General features: G+C 34.0%; 4 protein-coding genes and 1 long non-coding RNA gene across 11 annotated transcripts; 3 read left to right on the top strand and 2 right to left on the bottom strand.

The window, feature by feature from the left end:
- Window positions 1–81: 81 nt before the first annotated feature.
- Window positions 82–9601, top strand: Mep-1 (zinc finger protein MEP-1). Of its 7 annotated transcripts, none has more exons than XM_076905001.1 (10): window positions 82–101; window positions 1600–1724; window positions 3088–3180; window positions 3617–5959; window positions 6052–6140; window positions 6663–6800; window positions 7368–7544; window positions 7629–7751; window positions 7962–8066; window positions 8182–9601. In XM_076905001.1, the coding sequence occupies exons 3-10, from the start codon at window positions 3111–3113 to the stop codon at window positions 8494–8496; spliced, it is 3360 nt and encodes a 1119-aa protein (XP_076761116.1). In that variant the 5' UTR covers window positions 82–101; window positions 1600–1724; window positions 3088–3110; the 3' UTR covers window positions 8497–9601. The 7 variants fall into 7 exon arrangements, with proteins under 7 accessions (XP_076761116.1, XP_076761114.1, XP_076761113.1 ...); XM_076904999.1 differs by having other exon boundaries at window positions 83–233; XM_076904998.1 differs by having other exon boundaries at window positions 83–401.
- Window positions 6794–7391, bottom strand: LOC143429388 (uncharacterized). The gene is made up of 2 exons (XR_013102525.1): window positions 7313–7391; window positions 6794–7171 (listed from the first exon to the last, which is right to left on the bottom strand). It is a non-coding gene; the product is annotated as an uncharacterized LOC143429388 (long non-coding RNA).
- Window positions 9602–11177: 1576 nt separating the features above from the next.
- On the top strand, window positions 11178–14999 carry Parp1 (Poly-(ADP-ribose) polymerase). Its single transcript, XM_076904436.1, has 5 exons — window positions 11178–11379; window positions 11708–11849; window positions 11927–12462; window positions 12709–12914; window positions 12988–14999. Exons 1-5 carry the CDS (start codon window positions 11266–11268, stop codon window positions 14954–14956), a joined length of 2967 nt encoding a protein of 988 aa, XP_076760551.1. The 5' UTR covers window positions 11178–11265; the 3' UTR covers window positions 14957–14999.
- Window positions 15000–15423: 424 nt separating this feature from the next.
- On the bottom strand, window positions 15424–17537 carry Eif3i (eukaryotic translation initiation factor 3 subunit I). Its single transcript, XM_076904450.1, has 5 exons — window positions 17439–17537; window positions 16813–17059; window positions 16097–16377; window positions 15809–16009; window positions 15424–15728 (listed from the first exon to the last, which is right to left on the bottom strand). The coding sequence occupies exons 1-5, from the start codon at window positions 17439–17441 to the stop codon at window positions 15480–15482; spliced, it is 981 nt and encodes a 326-aa protein (XP_076760565.1). The 5' UTR covers window positions 17442–17537; the 3' UTR covers window positions 15424–15479.
- Window positions 17538–18589: 1052 nt separating this feature from the next.
- Window positions 18590–21018, top strand: LOC143429059 (uncharacterized). The gene is made up of 7 exons (XM_076904446.1): window positions 18590–18934; window positions 19239–19415; window positions 19518–19917; window positions 19993–20186; window positions 20278–20604; window positions 20677–20805; window positions 20883–21018. The coding sequence occupies exons 1-7, from the start codon at window positions 18740–18742 to the stop codon at window positions 20955–20957; spliced, it is 1497 nt and encodes a 498-aa protein (XP_076760561.1). The 5' UTR covers window positions 18590–18739; the 3' UTR covers window positions 20958–21018.
- The last annotated feature ends 361 nt before the right edge of the window (window positions 21019–21379 follow it).

Genomic DNA, 21379 nt, shown 5'->3' with positions numbered 1-21379 from the left:
AAACGTTACTGGTCGTTTCGTCCCTTTAACATTACGTGTACGTCATAAAATTTGCGGTCACGTGATTATCGTCGCCATCTTGGCAGTTTTCGACGACGAAGGTAAGAAGGATCCGTGACGTCGTACCCAAATAAACACAAAGTATATGTGAATAATTTTGATATAAAAACGGTGTATATCAAGTGTCGGAGGAGTCGCGTGTGTAGCCGAATATTTATCAGTGGTTGCGAACGGTCAGTGAATTTAAATAGCGCGGGATTTGCGATGTGTGCGTGTTTCGATTATTGGTCCTCTTTTGGGGGGATAATCGCGATCGGCTAGCGACCACCACGGCAGCTGTTCAACAGTTAAGCCAGCCCTTATGAAGAGATGGCGGCAGCTTTCTAAATTTCAATAAATCCGTAAACACGAGTGATTCACATTTTGATCGTAGATGAGAACAGATATCGCACAAAAACGCTAAGGGACCTGCGATTTGATTTGTTGAATTTATGATTTGTACAGTTGTGGTACCGAATAACACAATATAACCAGGGCCGTGATGATCCTCTCAATTCCCTTGCGCATTTCCTACAACTTTAACTCCTTTATCTTTCATTAAACAGATTTGTTTTCCGATGGATAGTAACGACACTTAAATTAATGTTTTTTAACATTTATATTACTCGATTAACTTGTAGTACAAATAGATTACTATTACCGTAGTAATATTACACATTTATAATATATCGATCGCTATTAAAAGGAAATATTCGTATAACTTGACTTTGGTTTCGTTAATTATATGAAATGCTTCAATATAGCATCTGCATGTTGAAAATTATTTAGTAAAACTAAAAATATTACATTATTATTGTTTTATGCGAAATTTAACAATTCAATGAAAAATGAAAAATTGAAATTAATGATAAATAATGAATTTTTTTAATTGTATGAAAGTATAATGGTTATTCTTTTAATAGTGTAATCTTGTATCGCTAGTTTTTGTCTATCTACGAGCGTGATTAGCAGAAGATGAAATAGAATTCTGCCCAAAGTGCTTATGTAAAATACTGAAGTTGCAATAATATCATGGTCCTTATTGTTTAAATTAATTGAATAAAAAAAATATATAATATTTCTTTCTCATTTTAATTATTTAATTATAGTTCGTATAGTTATGCGTCGTTATCTTCCTTCAACACAGCACACGATTCTAAAATAAAAAAAAGAAACAGTTTAATTAAACTCTGTTTTAATATTATTTAAACAATTTTGAGATAAATAGACCGAATCGATATCGTTAAATGACTGTTACCGACGTAGGAACAAGAAATTTATTCGTCAACTTATTTCTGATTTTTCGCGCGAATGTCAAAGGGACGATATTATAATGAAACTCGCATGAAAAACAGTTTAATATGGTTCGAATACCGTCTAGACGAAAGGAATGTACCATAAAATTCTCTCCTCTGTTCTGCGACCCCCTTGTTTCTGCTTAACCCTCATAATAAGAGCCCACGATTTTACGACGGCCCTGGGCATAACTTTTTAGCGTTTCCAACGTCGCGCCTGCCCCCTGGTGCCTAATTTTCAGCGATGAATGTTCACTATTTACAGGTTTTGTGAATAAATCGTGTATCGTGCGTATAAGGACGAATCGTAGCTCCACCGCCGCCACTGAAGATTGCAGGTTGTGAAAATGTCGCGGTATCAGAAAATCGTTTAGGACAGCAAGCGGTCAGGTGCGTATATTTGTGCCTGGTGACAGGATGCGGATGGAGTTTGTACGCGTTCCATTACCTCATAGAACTGCCGGGATTCGTGGATAGTGAGTTAAGTAGCACGAGACATACCCCGGACAAGTATAACTAACCGGGATTCCTCGTGTTTTCAGTTACCGGTCTCTCGAGTTCTTTCTTATGTTTCCCAATCTATTTCGAATAACGTTATCGTTACTTCGAACTAAGGTGCACATTACATCAAGGCGAACATCAAAGAGTGTAGGTTAAAATATGCTCAGCATCTTTCAGAAGAGTGTTAACGTCTTCTGATTCATAGATTCATAAAGAAATTCATACATCGGTATGATTATACCCAATATAACGGACGAGTCCTCTCGGGATGAAGTTTTGAACCGTTTGCTTCTTTACAAAAGCAAACAGTAACTCGATGAATTCTAGTAGTAAGTGCTTCGAATAAGAACGCTAATCGGGTGGATCAGATCTATATAGATAATCTGGCAAAATGGTCCGCGTTTATCTAGTTCCTTCTTCGTCACGTATATACATTAATCCGTGTTACGATGTTTCTCGGCTCGCGAGTTACGCTCGTTAGTCACATGGATCTAAACGATTGAATATTCGTAAAGGAAAGCCGTGTGTAGCATCGTCGTGGGAGATCAGCTTGTCACAATCGGATTCGACGGGTCATAGGGTTGTTCCGTAGGTGGTTGGTGTGTTGTCCGGCATGGTAGTATAGAGAGAGTTCGGAAGGTTGTGCGGTCGCGCGCGCGCGCCCACCCGTGGGCACCGAGTAGATAGGTCGTATGTGCGCGCGTGTATATTTATACGTGCGCGGATGTGTACGAAAGGCGAAAGTTCGATGTGTAAGTTGTAGGTATAGGTGTAGGTTGGTAGGTTGCGAAGGTTGAGAGGAGAGGTACGGTGGAGGGCTGACTGACTGGCTGGCTGGCTGGCTGGCTGGCTGCTGGCGCTCGGACGCGGTGGCTGGCGAGTGCAGGTGACTGACTGAGAGACGCTAACCATTCAAGCTACTTCACAGGATTCGGCTCGTCCGATCATTTTTTTTTTATCCACGGGTGACTCCCTATCCTCTGACCGCTTCTTTAACGGTGCGTGCCGCGACGTTTACCCTGCCGAGCCGGACACATTTCAGGAACGCGTCGCCTGGAAGCCGACCGTGCCACAAACTTTATTGGTTATGGGAACAAGGAAATAGGACTACGGAATTCGCAGCGCCATTTTGAAAAATTCGGCCCCGCTAAAAATTCTCTCCCTCTCCCCGCCCTCATGTTCACATCGTCGATGTAATGAAACGCGTCGTCGCCACGAGCTGCTTATATTTGTCTTCTTTTTAATTGTTTAGATCAACTGTACAGTGGTGGCTCCATGGAAGGCACATTGGAAGAACCCCCTGTTAAGGACTCATCTCAGACCAGTCCTGATAAGATTCTTAAAGGTACGCTCTGTCTCTATTTCAAATTGTTTCAACACTACTCTGATCTTCTCTATCCAGTTCTCACTTTTCTGTTTACTCCACACTTTCTTTGATTACTCGTTGAAAAGTGATATTGTCATTGGACTCTTCTTTTCTTTCTTCTTTTCCTTTTTTATTATGCCACGAGCCACTGTGTTTCACTATATTTTGTAACATTTAATTTGGATTTGAACATCATCGAGAACTATATATATGTGTGACACTTAGTCCACACACTTTTATGCATGTATGATGGTATACTTTTCAATTCTATATTGTCGGTGTGTCAAATTGATCACAAATACATTTCGTTAACATATCATTTAACAATGCGATTAATATTCTACAATTAGATTGCAAATTTGTACCAAAATAATGATTTTTTTGTATATAAAGTATATCCTATTATGTTTTGCAGATCTGATTCCAAATGGGATTAATGGAAATTATAATGTCAAAGAAGATTTCATTGATGCCGATACTGATACATCTAAACTTGCGTCGAAAGAAATTAGTAGTGCAGTAAGCGGGGAGAGGGAAGCAAGCGGGAAAGAAGATGACGACGAGGACAAACATAGAATGGATGTTGAAATTGAAGAACCAGGTTTAGAATCTGAGAATAGTGAACAAAATGGGATAGCTCAGAGTAGAAGTAAAGGGAGTGACATGTCAGAGTCGGAGAATGATTCAAAAATGTCTAAATCGTCAGAGGGTGTCAGTGAGACGGACAATTTTAGTGAAGTGTCTAAGACTGATGATAAGTGTAAAAACACATCGTTGGATGCTATGGAAATTGACGAGCAGAGTAATAACTCAGACGTAGAATGTCTTGATGAAAGTGTAACAGAGATACACTTTGATAACGATGATGTGTTCACTATGAAAAATTCTACTCTTAACGATAATAAAAATTTATCGGGCAGTAGTGATATACAGCTTAACGATAGTAGCGAAATTGCCGATAGTAGTTTCGATACATCTGACGTGAAGATCTGTGAAGAGAATGGGAGTTGCGGTAGTCCCGATATCGAAGAAATAACTGACAGTGCAAAGAATGGACATAATACATCACCAGAACGTGCTAATAAAGACCTGAAGCAAAGAAAATCGAGAAAGCAAGTAGATCTTAGTAGTATTACACCAAGAAGGAGTTCTCGTAACATAAAGAGGACCAGTTACATAGAAAAAGAAGTAGAAGAGGAAGTAGAGGACGATGGATCGGACATTGAGGAAATTAAGATGGAAGATCCTTTGGCTGGCATCGATTGTAAAGACAAAGAGAATTCTAAACTCAAATCACCAGTGAAGAGCAGTGGTAAAACAACTATTGTAGTTAACGATACGAAACGGCTGGTAGAAATAGCCGCTGGCAGTAAATCTGTAAAGGGAGGAAAGAAAGAACCTACTTTAGTTATTATAGACACAAATTCTATACTTTCTGGGCGTGGCGGTGTTCCTGTGAGTAGCAGTAAATCTCATCACAACGTTTCCGGTACTAGTTCATTTTCAGTAGTTCCAATGGGTATGACAACGCAAACTATGTATCCTAATATGAGAACAACTATTACACCAGTGCCGATGACTTCGAAAACTGCACAGTTAAGCCCTAAGACTACCAGTATGACTACAGTAACTCCAACAGTAACACCTCCTATATTACCAACTTTAACCGATGACATGTTCGTAGTAGAAGCACCATCTTTTATAGTACCGTACGTATATGAGAAACCACCTCTAAAACCATTGAAAGAGTTTGTCACAAAATTAGAAAAATGCTTAGAAGAACAAGAAAGGGAAGAAAGCAGGAGTGTGGAAGATAAGGGTGAAGAGTGTGAAGAGGATTCGCTAGATATGAGTCAGAAAAATAAAGATAAAAGTGATGAAAGTGAAAATGAAGGAAGTTCTAAGAGTAAGAAAGATGGCGAAGACAGAGGTGATAATTCATTAGACATAGCCGAACCTGGATTCAGTAGTATAAGTGATAAACAAGATATAAGGCAAGATGATAGGAATAAAATACTGACATATTTTGATTTACCATTGGGAAAATTTTTCATGCAAATTGGAATGAATCTTGTACAAGAATACGTACAAACTGATCTTTTACGGACTCAAAAGCGTAAACAAGGCAAAGGTAGCACATCGGCAGAGACTCAAATAGCTATAAATTCACTCATTAAGAATTTAGAATTTAGTAAAGAAAATAATGAACCATTCCATTTAGAACTGAAGAAATGTGAGTTCTGTAATTTTAAAACAGAATCAACCTTAGTCATGCAGCATCATTTGGAGACACCGCATATGCGTAATTACGTTTACAAGTGTAACTTTTGCCCGATCGAAGTGCGAAGCCCTCATGACATCTTGTTCCACATGGAAGCAGAACATAATACTCGCGGGAGGTTGGAACGTGGTCCAGCTTTTCATCAATGCCCCAATTGTCCATTCGAGGATAACCAGAAAGGCAAATTAACTCGACATATACTTGCTTGTACCAAGAAGTTCAGACCTGAGAAGAATTTAGAACCAGCCGCTGATTGGGAACCACCGGCAAAGATTCCAAGATTAAACCGAACGAGGCCCGTTGGTCCTGCAAATCCTAGCGCACTTGCAATGGCAATGGGTAGTAAAGGACCTCAGCCGCTTTTACCAAAATTGCTACCTGCTCCAATTACTGGCCGCGGAAGAGGACGACCACCTATGCAGCCGAGATATTCAGATTTGAAAACATTACGGCCAGGTGGTACAACAATACGACAGGGTAAGTTTCTATCACTTAAAATTAATAATCAAATATTATACTTTATGTATTTGTTTGATAAAATCGATTGTAATGTACCCGGAATGTTTTAGATAATGTTGCAGGAATGATGTATCGTCCAACATCGTCCGGTTTATTGGTCCCTACTTCGTACCAATTCGGTAGTAACCAAATATTCCAGGTAAACAATTTCTCATTTCTATTTCTCATATTGTTTTTCTAATAAAATGAAATCTTGAATAAAAATATTTATGGCAGATTAATTATATGACGAACTTTGTATTATATATTTGTATATATGTCATATTCTATGTAAACTGTATTTGAATGTCCTATATTTTACTAGGATTTATTAACAGTATGAGCAATGATAATGATGTAAAGTCATGCTCTGAAAGTAATATATTTTAATTATACGTTTATAGCACACAGATGATATGCATAGTATACCCATGTTTTTACAAGATTTCTTATAATTATTTTCATTTAATATTAAAATTTATTAGTCTCAGAAGGAAAAGTTATGTACTCGTTTTTTAAAATAGAAATCTTATTTTGTGTAGCCATTTATTAGTCGAGTGAATCCTTATCAGCTTGTTTTTTCTTTTCACTGATACATCTATATGGAAAAATCTAAACAGACTGACAAAATTAAATAATTAAAAATTTGAGAATTAGTAAAAAAATATATGGGTGGTGACAGGTGGTGGGTGGCTCTGGGACTGTCATGTCGGCTGTCTCGGGAGTGAGTAGCAGTAGCGGCGGCAGTTCCGGTCAACCCACACCCATTGCACTTGTACCCAACGTAATCGACTCTCTCTCTAGATTCTCCTCGTCTCAGGTAAATAATTGTTGAAACCTTTCAGGGAGATTAAATTTGACTTTTCTTAAGATTTGTGATCGCATGAATAATGTGTTCCGCAGGTGCGAAAAGGCTTTTATAACCGATTTATTAAGATTTACCATAATCAGAGCTATACACAGCTGCTTATTGGATTTAACAGTATGTGTAAAGTTATGGCTAAACATATCATTAGTGTGCAGTGAAATTAGTTCTTTTGTTTTCCTTTTTTTAATTGTTTCGGTAACATATTTTTTGTCCATTGTAGTATTTTGCATTATGAGAATTTGCCTACTCTTGTTATTAACATCTCACATCAACTTGTAGATTTTGAATTACTCAGAATTTGTGGAAAAGTTTATGAAGAATTTCTTGAAACATTTATGTAAAAGCAATCCGAATTTAAAATGTAATACAGTTTGTTTGTCTATGCAACTGTTCCGAATTAAGAACTCTAATTTCTATCATACAATTGTTTTGATGAACACCATCTATCACTTAACTGTGAATACTATATTTCAGAAAATAATTTCGTCAAAAGTAATTGGAATACTTTATATCTTTCAGAACACAACAGCAAGTTCCAAAAATCCCACAGCAAAATTATTAAGTCAACCAAGTATATCTATAACACCATTACCGCGTACAACATCTCAAACCTCTATTCCTGGTTCTGGAACATCATCAAAGTCTGGTGGAAAAACCACATTTGTTATATGTGAAATCTGCGATGGTTATATCAAGGTAAATTATCCATTTTACATCTAAATAACTTTGAAAAAAAGTTAAGTTTACAAATAATATATATTATAAACTTGTAATTTTCAGGATTTGGAGCAATTGCGGAATCATATGCAATGGATTCACAAAGTAAAAATACATCCAAAGATGATTTACAATAGACCTCCATTGAATTGCCAAAAATGTCAGTTCCGATTTTTCACAGATCAGGTACATAAGTACATAATGTTTCCTATATGAACACAAAACTAGTATGAGTTGAACTACCAAGTAATTAAAGATTTATTAGATTAAATTGTTAGTTTCATTTTGTAGTTTTAAAAGAAATTTATCCTTTTTCTACTTATTTAACTGACGTTTTTTTAACATTTTTATATAGAAGCACAAAATCAAAATGGTATTCCACTTTTATCATTATAGGGTCTCGAAAGACATTTACTTGGCTCCCATGGTTTGGTTACATCTAGCATGCAGGAAGCTGCAAACAGAGGAAAAGATGCAGGTCGTTGTCCCGCTTGCGGCAGGGTAAGTTTATTCCTTTTCATGTTTGTTTCGACATTCGAAATTACACGTGTCTGAGGTTGGGTGATATAAATTTAAGCAGCACAATACCTGAGGACTGTGGATCTTAATTTTTTAGGTATATCAATGGAAATTACTAAATCATGTTGCGCGAGATCATGGAATGACATTAAAACCAGCGCATCTATCTTATAAATGTACAGTTTGCACTGCCACGTTTGGAATGTATAAGCAGTTTGAGAATCACGTATACTCAGCACATAGTGTCGTAGCTAAAAGAGTAATGGATAAGAAGAATACACCTTCATCTCCATCGTCCAGATCCAATGACTCCCTTCTAAAACCATTGAAGATCAATGATGAGATCACGATTATTCCACAACCAGCAAAACCTACAACCAGGTCGGGTACATCTCAAGGCAGAGGAAAATAGCAATGATCAGCAGAGTGATACATGTGTCTTGTCTTAATGAATTTCACGTAATTTTGTGGTACTCCATACCGGTCATTGTAACTATACGATGACTGACGTGCCGTGTACATGTGTATGCATATTATGCTTAAGACGCAATTACAAACACATAAACCTACAACTCTTGGCAAAACAAAAAAAAGAAACTAGTTGATTGCGTAATAATATTCCATCAATGATTATACCGATATATTTATTTAAGAATTTTTATTGTTGTTATCAGACATAGATAAAATAGACTGTAAAAATATTAAAGGGTGGCCTTCAGTCTAATTCCTTGGTTAATCCTAGAGCTGCATATTCCTGACCTACACACGCCTATGAGAACCTATAAATACGAAGTATATTTACATTTTATGCGACACTCACAAATGTCATACTGCGAATCACTCTTGAATAGTAAATTCACTAATAATATAAATTCTTTTTCTAAGACAAATATATTTGAATTAATTCTATTTTGTTATTAACGCTAATACAATTACGTAGGACAATGAACGATAAAACTGTCCTTACTCCATATATTCGATGTGTCTATGCGTCGTCATGTTGCGAAGCAATTTCTGAACGATGATATACCAAGTAACAACAAATTGTACTAATGTAAACGAGAGTGCCCTAGACTGTTTCACGATGTCTCTTGGTACGTAACGAGTACCAAATAGTTCTCCCCTTTTTTCTATTACATGTATACTTTCTTTCCCTTTCTTTTCTTTCTTTTTTTCTCTTTTCTTTCTTTTTTTTCTCTTTTCATTCCTTTTCTTCTTTTTTCTTTTCTAATTTCGCCATCATACTTATAAAGCGACGAATGTGGAACTTATAATTCGCTGTTTGATTCTCTGTAATATTTCGCAAACTTTTTGTGTATATGCAATAAGTTATAGAATGAAAAAGAAAGTTCTTTTCGAAGTTGTAAATTGTATCTATCGCTATAAGTTGACATCTTTCGTCGCAGCATTGTAATAAGACATTTAATTTTTATTTTTGCGCTCTTATATAAACAAAAATGTACATTAACATAGAGTATAATATAAACGATTATATCAATAAAATAGGATGGCACACATATGTGTATACATTTTTTCTGTTCAAAACGATCAATTTATCATGGAACACCGAAACTTGTTAGTACGAACATCGCGACATGTAAACGTATATATTTATATATGTATATATATAATATATCTAGACCAGAATATTATATATATAAATATGTAAAATTATATTCTAGTATAGCGATAGCGTGGTAAAAGATGGGAGAATTAATCATCATCTTGTAAGCACTATGGATTTATAATAGGCTTATATGAATATGTAGATAGTCAAAAGAAGTACAGATTTAATTTAATAATTTCGATCTTTTCTTAATAAGTTTTGTACGTTATTGTAGGAAATAATTTTAGAGGAAAAGAAAACTGCATTCGTCAAAGAAAAATAACATAGTGCATTTTTTGCACTCTATGGCTGTATTATTTAATTCTACTACCACTTGTCAGCCACTTTTATGGCAAGCTATGTTGGTAAAACAGAGAAACATTCATAGACGTAATTACAGAAATATATAGTTTACTGTAATAATTTGTACAATATTATATGATTATAAAAATAAAGTGTACCAACATTGTATTACAATTCATAATTTATTTGTAACATCCTTTGGACACAGCATACTATAACAGAATGTGCAATTCTGTTTATGGCTAAATTTATCAAAAACTTATCGCCAATTCTAATAGAATTATTTATAATTCTCGATGAATGTGTGTTTGTAACTATACATATACCAATTTAAAAGTGATATGTCAAACAAAACATACACTGTGTATAAAATAATCATCAATTACTATGCATAATTACTATGCATAATTAGTATATATATATATATATATATATATATATATATATATATATATATATATATATATATTAATTATAGTAATTATATATATATAACGTATTACAAGTACGTATTACATTGAAATAAATGTATGTTTTATATTTTTAATTATTAATTTGAAAATAAATTTAAAAATTGTATAATCAGTGTAATCTTGAATCAATTTTCGTAACATTAAATTGAAAACTTTATACTTAATAGAATAAAAGAGAAAGAGAGAGAGAGAGAGAGAGAGAGAGAGAGAGAAAGAGAGAAAGAGTGAAAATTTTATTTAAAATCATATTTTTCACTTGTCAAGTCAGGGTATACACATATGTAAATGCAGGCACACTAGTCCAATGTTTCATGAGAACATTTTGTTCTAATATTGTCAGAAAGGTTACCGATTTTGAAATAGAATGTCTTCTTACACTCTGTTACGTTTGTAAATTATTAGTAGATGTTTGTTCATATTGCAGATACACAAAGACAATTTCTGTATAGATTACAATTAGACATATTCTTAAATTCATAGAAACTCAGATGTCACATCCGGTTTAAATTCTCAAATTGGTCAATTAAACAACTTGCATACATTGCATTAAAATATTTTGTATACATTATTTCCAATGATTTCGGTACAATATGAATAAATATTATTAAAATCGCACATGGTTGTTTTAAGATTTTATATTGTTAAATGAGTTATTTGGCACGACTCAAAAAGAGAAATTGAATTTCCGAATGTATGGCGCGTAACGCACAGGTTGTGAACGTTCGTTCAGCCGAATGCACCGTTTCTGTCGCAGTACTTCGCTTAGAAACTGAAATTGTAGAACGAGAAACACGTAATAATGAGTACCGAGTTACCATATGCCGTTGAATATGCAAAAAGCTCTCGAGCTTCTTGTCAAAACTGCAAGAAATCTATCGAAAAGGATTCATTAAGACTCGCTGTTATTGTTCAGGTATAGAACGCTAGAAAAGTGTTAACGTTACGTAAATTAATGCGATCGGTACTACGCTATTTACTAACTTAACTTTAGAAAAATTATAAACATTTATTCTCGTTATTATTAAACTTGTTTCACCCTGCGTAACATGGTTAAGCATGTAATTTAATTTGCTATTTATTCGAAACAAGATTGCAATAGAACGTAGCGAATGTAATATTGTAAAGATAAATTTTTGTAGATAAATTATAATTTTATTTGCGTTTTAATTGTGGTGCAAGCACATACCTTAGAATTGCATGTTTTGTATGATGTTTGTTAAATCATGTCTTTTAACCTGTAGAGTCCTGTTCATGATGGAACGATACCGAAATGGTATCATCCACCGTGTTTCTTTTTGAAACAAAGACCAAAAAACACTGCTGATTTTTCTAATTTTGATAATATTCGTTGGGAAGACCAAAAAGACATTGAGAAGAAAATTGGTTTGTTTATTATCATATAGAAAACTAAGTTTCACTTTGTACAATGAAATAATTGAAAACAAGACATTTTTTTATAGTAGATGCACTTAACCTTCCATTACCGGTGTTTGGGAGAGGAAAAAAGCGTACTAGTATCACTGCTGGGCTATTACGTGATTTTTTGATTCAGTATGCAAAATCTAGTAGATCGACTTGTAAAGGATGCGAAGAAAGAATAGTACAGGGTGAAATCAGAGTGTCGAAAAAGGATTTTGAAAGTGAGCATGGCAAAAAGTATGGTGGTATAGATAGATGGTATCATCTGGAATGCTTTGTCAAAATAAGAGAAAGTTTAGAATTCTATGAGAGCGGGGATAAACTTCCTGGCAAAGATGAACTTTCCAAAGATGACCAAAAGAAGCTCAAAACTGTATTACCACAGATCAAGTCCGGTGATGCTCCACCAATTAAAAAAATTAAAGATGAACCAGAAGATGCCCAAGAAGAGAAGGAAATAAAAACGCAGAACGAAGAATTGTTTAAGATTAGGGATATGTTGTCTTCAGTAAAAAAGCCTGATCTCATCAGTATGCTGCAAGAAAATGAACAACATGTTCCAGAAGGAGTGTCACATGTAGGTGTTACATTAATTGTATAATTTAATACTTGTACACACTACATCCCACTTGAATTATATATGTACGACACAGAGTGACACACGCACTTGTACTCGTCATACACATATGCATGGCCCAATCTATATATATATATATATATGCATAACTCATGATGTCGAATATAAATTCTCTTGGTATGCAATGTATATTATGATAATAGTATCGAAGGAGCATTTGAATGATGAAGAAATGTGTCATTACAGATAATAGATCGTTTATCAGATGCAATTTATTTTGGAACATTAAAGCCTTGTTTAAAATGCAATGGTCAGCTTGTATATCAATCGGGGCTCGGATATAAATGTACCGGGAATTTAACAGAATGGACTAAATGTGAAAATGTAATCCAGGATCCAAAAAGAAAAAAATTTGTAATACCATTGGATTTAAAAGGATCATATCCAGAGCTGTAAGTATTTTCATATACGTATGATGCATGCTTCATATGAAAAAGAATTAACAGTTAATTTGATATTTAACAGCCGATCTTTAAAATGCAAAGTTAGAAGAAGATTGATCAAAATTACTGCACCATCAACGTCTAGTCTAGTGAAAAAAGACGAGGATGTTGATTCTGAAATCAAAGTTGAAGTAAAACCCAAACCATTAAAGCATATGCAATTTGTTATTATTGGACAGACAGGAATAAATAAGGATGTATTAAAAAAAGAAATTATGCTTTTGGGAGGAGATGTAGTTTCAAAAATTCATGAACATGTAGCTGCTGTAATATCAACTCAAAATGAAGTGGATAAAATGAGTAAAAAGATGGAGGAAGCTAAGAATCTCAACATTCAGGTCATTACCAAGGACTTTGTCGAAGAGGCTAAAGAATACACAAAGCCGGCTATATCATTGATTAAAAAGAAAACCATTTCAAGTTGGGGCGGCGATTTGTCCGATAGAATTAAAATTGTGGCAGAAAAATCTACTTCTAATAAGAGTAAAGGTAAAAGTATCTATGAAAAGTCAGGATCTGGTAAAGTGAAATTACAATTGAAAGAAGGTGGAACTGTCGATCCAGATAGTGGTTTACAAGATTGTGCGCATGTATATCAACGGGGTAAAGATAAATATACCGTCACGTTGGTACACACAGATATACAAACTAAGAAGAACAGCTATTACAAATTACAGATATTAAAACATGATAAGAAAAACAAGTACTGGTTATTCAGAAGTTGGGGTAGAATTGGTACAACTATTGGCGGTACCAAATTGGAGGATTTATTATTGGAGGAGTGTATAGAACAATTTGAGTCTCTGTACGAGGAGAAAAGTGGAAATTGCTGGAATCGAAGAGAAGATTTTGTTAAAGTGCCACAAAAAATGTATCCGGTAGATATCGATTACGGCGATGAAGAAACAACTAAATTATTAGAGTCTGATATTGAGAGTGAGTTAGAAAAACCAGTTCAAGATTTAATGAAACTAATCTTCGACGAAGCAACCATGAAAAAAGTAATGGCAGAGTTCGAAATTGATACAGATAAAATGCCGCTCGGGAAATTGTCTAAAAAACAAATTCAGAAGGCATATACGGTATTAACAGAGCTGCAACAAGTATTAAAGAATAAAAACGTTGATAGTGTACAATTGGTTGATGCATCAAATAGATTTTACAATTTAATACCCCATAATTTTGGAGTATCTGGTCCTAAGATTTTGGATACGATAGAAGAAATCAATGCCAAATGCGAAATGTTGGACGCGTTACTCGAAATGGAGATCGCCTATTCTTTGTTGCATACTAAAATGGATAAAACGAAAAATCCGCTTGACGCCCACTATGAACAATTGAATACTGAGATTAAAGCATTAGATAAGGAAAGCGAGGAATATAAAATGGTCGAACAGTACGTAAACAATACGCACGCAGCAACTCACACGCAATATGAACTTGAAATTGAAGATCTGTTTGTTATCAAGAGGCAAGGAGAAGATAGTAGATACAAACCATTCAAAAAATTGCCCAACAAGAAATTACTATGGCATGGTTCTAGAACCACTAACTTTGCTGGTATACTTTCTCAGGGATTAAGAATAGCACCACCAGAAGCACCTGTTACTGGTTACATGTTCGGTAAGGGTATATACTTTGCAGATATGGTTTCAAAATCTGCGAATTATTGTTGTACAAATAGTCAGAATCCTACAGGATTATTGTTGCTTTGCGAAGTTGCATTGGGTAACATGTACGAAAGGTATCAAGCAGATTATATCGAAAAATTACCAAGTAGTAAGCATTCAACTTGGGGTCGTGGTCAGACGCAACCTGACCCAAACAACGTTTATAAAATGAAAGACGGAGTTGAAGTTCCGTACGGTGCATTTGTACCTGCTAAGCTTCCGAAAAAAACAGCTCTCTTATACAATGAATACATTGTATACGATGTTGCTCAAGTAAAAGCGCGTTACTTGGTAAAAATGAATTTCAAATATAAATTCTAATATTTTTTTAAATAACCAAACATCTTGATATTAAAAATTAACGTTAAAATAAAAAATGAAGTAAGTTTGTGTTTATGTTACTTTTTCTATACGATTCACTTATATGTGCTAAATATTTCAGCATTTTCTACTAGCAATACTACCTCTAATATTGTTTCCACGAATAAAATGTATGTGTTTTATACAAATAAAATAATTAATTTAGGTATGATACAGTAAATTCTTATCCCTATTAATATATTGATAATAATAAAATTTGTGTTATTCTAAGAAATATACATAATGTTACACCAATTAAAACCATATCTTTAGTAACAGCATGTCAATTTGACCGATCGTTACAATTGCACGATGCACACGATTACTTTCGATTTCTTTCGATTTGACGATGTGGACTGTCAATAACCACCACGATCTCTTTAGCTACAAGTATGTTAAGAGATAATCGGACAAACTTAATAAAAAAATGTAATTCATACGGTTTATTTAATTGGTACATATTTATTTTTTTAATCTCATCGAATTAGTATTCAAAATGGAAGTCGAAATAGGATTGATCAAACGTATTAATACGAACATAACCATCTTCACCGCCCGTTGAGAAGCTACGACCATTAGGATGAAATGCAAGAGAGTTAATTGGGCCGAAGTGCCCTTTTAAACGCGCAAATTCTTCTTCGAAAACTAAGTGGAAAAATCGGGAATCAAATTTCCCTTGACGAGTTGACGTTGTTGTGACATCCATTGCATCTTGACCTCCCCCAAGAACCACCTATAAATGTATAATTATCATAAATATTAATTGTTAAATGTTATTTTACCAATACAATAAATATTCTGCATAAGACAAACATGATCAAAAATAGGAGAAATTGTGGCAGAATTGACAGGCCTTTCCGTTTTGTATGTTTTTAATAACATCAACGACTCGCTATCAAATAATTTGGCAGTGTTATCTTTTGATGCAGTTACAAACATGGTGCCATCTTTGTTGAATTGCATATCATTTATTTGTGCTTTGTGACTTTTGACACTTGTCAGCTTCTTTCTTGTCTGTGAATGAGAAATGTAGTCACTGTGCATATGTATTGTTATAATTAACTAGATATATATTTTACATCATAAAAGTATATTATATACCCTAACGTCCCAAAGAGTAATTTCACCATCTTCATGACCAGTAATAATTGTTTCATCTAACGCACCCCACAAAATAGCAGAGATTTTAGGACCGTTTACAGCAATTCTGGAAATTGCATCATCTTGCGATAAAACTGCATCAACATTCTTAATATCCATGATAAACATTTCACATTGGTGCCCTAAAGCTTTGTCAGTGGAATATACAGCAAGATTTGCTGAATAACTAAAGCTACACGTCCTTACTGAACTATTTGTGTGAAGTAGACCTATTTCTTTTCCTACAACACAAAAATATATTGCCAAAATGAATTAATGGAAATATTAACTATTTTTAAGCATTTACAGGATGCATTTCCACAACTGAGGCAAAATTCAGTTAGCTATTAGTGCATACATCTATAACTAAGGCAGCGGTAATGAATGTATCCATAACTGTCATTCGCTGCTACCACAATTTGATGGGCATGCATCTATAACTAGAAATCTTACTTCATAACAAAGGCAGTATTATTAAATATTAATAAGGTATTAATGAAGATAGCGAATTCATTAAATGAATAAAAAAATTATTTGCTTTATCATTTAGACTTTTTTATGCCTTCTATTTATCAACCTTACTTATATAATAAAAAAAAAAATAATAATAATAGGATCGGAAATGTAACACCTCAAGCTAAAGCTTGGAACGGGTTAAACGACAATGACATACAAACCAGTTTGGCAATCCCAAACTCTTAAAGAGTTGTCACCACTGCCTGATAAAAATCTTGTTGTATCCCAATTAACATCGATACACCATACAGAACCATTGTGTCCATTAAAAGATCCAAGACGTTCTCCGTTCAAAGAATACCAAACATTTGGTTTCTTATCTTTACTCGAGGAAAATAATAAATCACCTTCCCTGTTATATTTTATTTGTGTTATGGCACGTTCGTGCCCGTGTAACATCAAAGGTTTCTATGAAAAAATAGTTGCATCATTATTATTAAGCTTCTCCTCATGTATGAAAAGGATATACCATCCTTGAATTTTATGCGACACGAAATAACCTAACCATAACGTAACACGAAAACTACATTATGTTTGAGAGCTCCAATAACCGTATTGAGTGTGGAAAAGAATTTTTCAAGTTCTAAAGTCTCCAACCAACTATCGATTGGGAAAATAGTGCATAACTTTTCGAAAATAAGTGTATTCACATTTAATGAAAAATAATACGTTATTTTTAACGTAAGTAAAATGTCATCATGGTTATGTTGTCACATGTTTGCATATCACGAAAATAGTATATCCAGGTATATAATATGTAGAATGATGTACACGTAGAACGACTTGCCATTTTGTTTTATAATATACGATTAAACGAAATGATGAAAAACTTGGTGAACGAACACTTTGTCACTTTACAAGAATCACAAAACATGCAAATGTGTCGATACGAAGGGACACGAGTTTACTAAATGCAAGGGTTCACAGCCTTATACCCAGGAGCACACGATATCTACATGTGCGCGCAACAACTATCGTAATAACGAATGATTCATGTCGAACGCGCCACAAAGAAGGTTGAGAATCCCTGACCCATACCCTTAATCTATGTATAGAAAATTTCAACCAGTTTGTGCGGGCCTATTTTCTACCAACCTTATCGAATAAAAATTGATTTACTTCGAACGGAATAGTTAAATTTTTAATATTGACGAATAAATGTGTAAAATAAATGCGTTCAAATGCTCACTAGAGAATATTTGTTACTATATATATATGCTTAACAAATTTCGAATTAAATTCCCTCCGATTATCACGTATGTTACAGTGTAGAATACCTATATATCTACCAATCATAATGTACTTTTAACATATACTATCGAAAGTGTTATATATCGTAAAAGTTGAAAAGATGAAAAAATTATATTGGGTTGGCAAGAAAGTAGTTTCAGTATTCATATATCGATAGTTGGTTGTTATTATTTTAGAAGATTACCGTCAGCGTTGCGATTTTTTCCTTTGCACATTCGATATCAGTTATGTTTAGGTTCGTTTACAAGTAAATTATGTGTAATTTGGTTTGTAGCTGTTAATTTATACTATGCAGAAAAAATATAAGTTTTATTTCACATTACAAAACCGAAAATACTTTCATGCTAACCCAATATGTTTATGTTAAAATGCTGGAATAGATAATTCTATAGTTAACGTTAAGATAGTCTAGTTCAAAATTATAATAAGGAATTGAATAAGGAATGGAAAGCTGATGAGGAAAGTATGGTGTGAGTGTGCAATGAGAGAATAGAGCGGCAAGTAAAAACTAAGAGAAGAGAATGTAAATTAGCGATATAACTAAATTAAATGAAAGTTTTCCAAACGCCATCTGCTGAGATTAAAAAATTGAATAGAAAATATTTAACCGTAAATGGTACAAGTGCGTAACAACATGCGTCTAGGATAGTCGAAAAATTGATGATATTAGAAATTACTATATAGGAAAACCATGAAAATTTCTTGCACTTTTTGAACCATGTCACGTTCAACGAGTAACTAAAACGCACTTCTCGATTGTGAAGAGTTCAGTCCTGTTCCAAATTCCGTTTGTATACGGGTCACTGAAACCGGGAAAGGAAACGAAACTGAAACGGCATGTCCGAGATTGCTAACCAACATGAGATTAATCAGAGCTACTGGTTTAAATGGAATGACTATGGGAGTCATTTATCTGATGTAGTTAGAGAACTCCTAGAGGAGGATTGCATGGTGGACGTTACCCTGGCTGCCGCTGGGGAACGAATTCATGCTCATCGCATAGTTCTCTGCGCTTGTAGCACTTTATTTCGAGTAAACAACTTTTGTATTTATGTATACGGAGAGAACGCCTCCTACCCAATTTTCAATTTTGAGAATTGTACAATCGTTTTCGTTTAATAAATATAAGCCGACAATTGAAATTAATTTCTCTATATTGTTTTTAATTAATTTTTTATTAAACATTATAAAATTTTATATAGACGCGTAAATGTGACTAAATATAAGTTAATCTCTTTACTTTTTTTCATCTAAAAATTATATACGCTGCATCTCGAATACCTTTGCAATATTCAACATGATTTGTTGAATAAATAATTGTTCTTTGTTTTTCTAGGAAATATTGAGTCAAGTAAACGAAGATCATCCAACAATAATATTAAGCGATATATCAGCACAAGACATAAAATCTATCATAGAATTCACTTATCATGGGGAGGTGCGAGTTCCTGTTGAGAATATCAGTAGTTTGTTAGATGCAGCACGTTCGTTAAAAATCTGCGGCCTCATAGAGGTAACTTCCATTGTTCGATCATTTGAGAGCAGTGGCTAAGAGTTCAAAGAAATTAGATGAAAACTGCCTTTCGTTTCTTCATGGCATTGCTTATATTTACAGATTGATGAAACTGATTCTGTTGAAAATAAAGACTTTAACGACAATAACGAAGAGCCAGTGACTGTAATTAGCGAGGCTGAAGAAAATGTTATCAGTGCATTGCAGCATGCTTACCAAGATTTAGAGGATAAAAAGAAAGATGAGGTCACCGAGAACTGCACTCTGAGCAAGAAAAGGAAGCGCAGGCGGGACACAGCCAAAAGAGATTATAGCGACGATATGCTAGCATCGGCAATAAATGATTTAAAGTCGGGTCAAACTCTAATAGAAGCTTCCACTAAACATAATATACCGCGTTCAACCTTGTATATGCGTGCTAAAGCATTAGGTATACATTTAAATGCATCTAGAAATGAATATCCAGCGGAATGTATGAAAGCCGCTATAAATGCAGTGATCGGTAGGTGTTTGTTTCATCTACGATGAACAATTAATTTTATAATATTTTTCAATGTAATTCGTTATTTTATTATAGGTGGATCAAGTTTACAACATGCATCAGAAATGTTTAGCATACCCAAGACTGTATTGTGGAGGAGAATTCAGAAAGAAGGATATCAAATATTACGTTCTGAAATGAAAAGATCTTACGGCTCAGACAAACGGGAAGCTGCAGTCAAGGCTTTAGAGAGAGGAGAGAATCTAACCAAAGTTGCGCTTGAATTTGAAGTAGATAATTTCATTTTTTATCGATCGTATTGTTATTGCTTTTTTCTTTTTTTTATTTAAACGTTTCGATAGGTATACTTGCCTTTTTCAGATTCCCAAAACTACGCTATTTAGGGATAAGGCTCGATTAGTAGGTGAAGGGAAACTACCATTGTCATTTTGGAAGAAACGAAAGACAGAAAATGAGGAATTAAAAAAGTCTCGGTTGGAAGAAGCTGTTGCTGCTTGCAAAGGTGGGAAAATGTCTCAAGCAGCGGCATCGATGACTTATCATATTCCAAAGACTACAATATGGAGGCGTCTTCAACAAGATGGTAAAAAATCAGAGCGATCGTTAAATTCGAGGAAACAAAGATTAACTGATTCTAAGCATAATATAGGAACAAAAACTGAAGGATCGGATTTCGCATACTGCGAGGTATTACCGTATTTCAAAAATTTTTACGTTTTAATAAAATTTTATGATTATTATAACGAATTTTAATCGTAGGTTTCATCAGAAATACCTATAACTTACATAGATGAGAATAGTATACCAGAAGAGTCTATGATAATATTAACAGCAGAAGATGTGGATGGATTTAATTTGGAAGAAGGACGACAAATTATTGTTAATTCAGTGTGTTTCTTTCTTTTTTTCTAATTATTTGACAACCATATAAAAAGTGTGCGTGTACATGATTTATTTGTTCGCAGGAGTCAGGACAAGAGTACGTCCCTTGTGCTATAAGCATAGAAGAAAATTCAAATTATTCTCAGACGGAAAGTTAGCATATCGTATTATAATAATCATTCAATTAAAATTCATTAATACGATAATATATATTTTGTAAAATAATATGTATAATAAATTTAGAGTTTAGTAATATATACATACGCTACATAAAAGTAAATATACTGCAATGGGGTTTTGTATCCTTTTCTATGTTCAATAGGTTGATACACGTTTTGTACAAAAACTATATATATATATATATATATATATATATAGTTTTTAGAATCAGCTATAATAGATTTTAGAAATTTAGTACCAATGTAAAAGCAATAAAACGCGTACAAGTAATTATCGGAAATATAAAGATATTTAATTCACTATGGTATGCGAATTGGTCGAAACTCATATGTTTCGTTCATTCGAATGTTGCAATAGTGTGAGAGCGCGTGTTTTAATAAAAATAATCTTTCTTAGAATG

Source organism: Xylocopa sonorina, chromosome 11 (assembly GCF_050948175.1).
Source record: "Xylocopa sonorina isolate GNS202 chromosome 11, iyXylSono1_principal, whole genome shotgun sequence".
Classification (NCBI taxonomy): Eukaryota; Metazoa; Arthropoda; class Insecta; order Hymenoptera; family Apidae; genus Xylocopa; species Xylocopa sonorina.
This window is presented reverse-complemented; position numbering and strand designations above follow the sequence as displayed.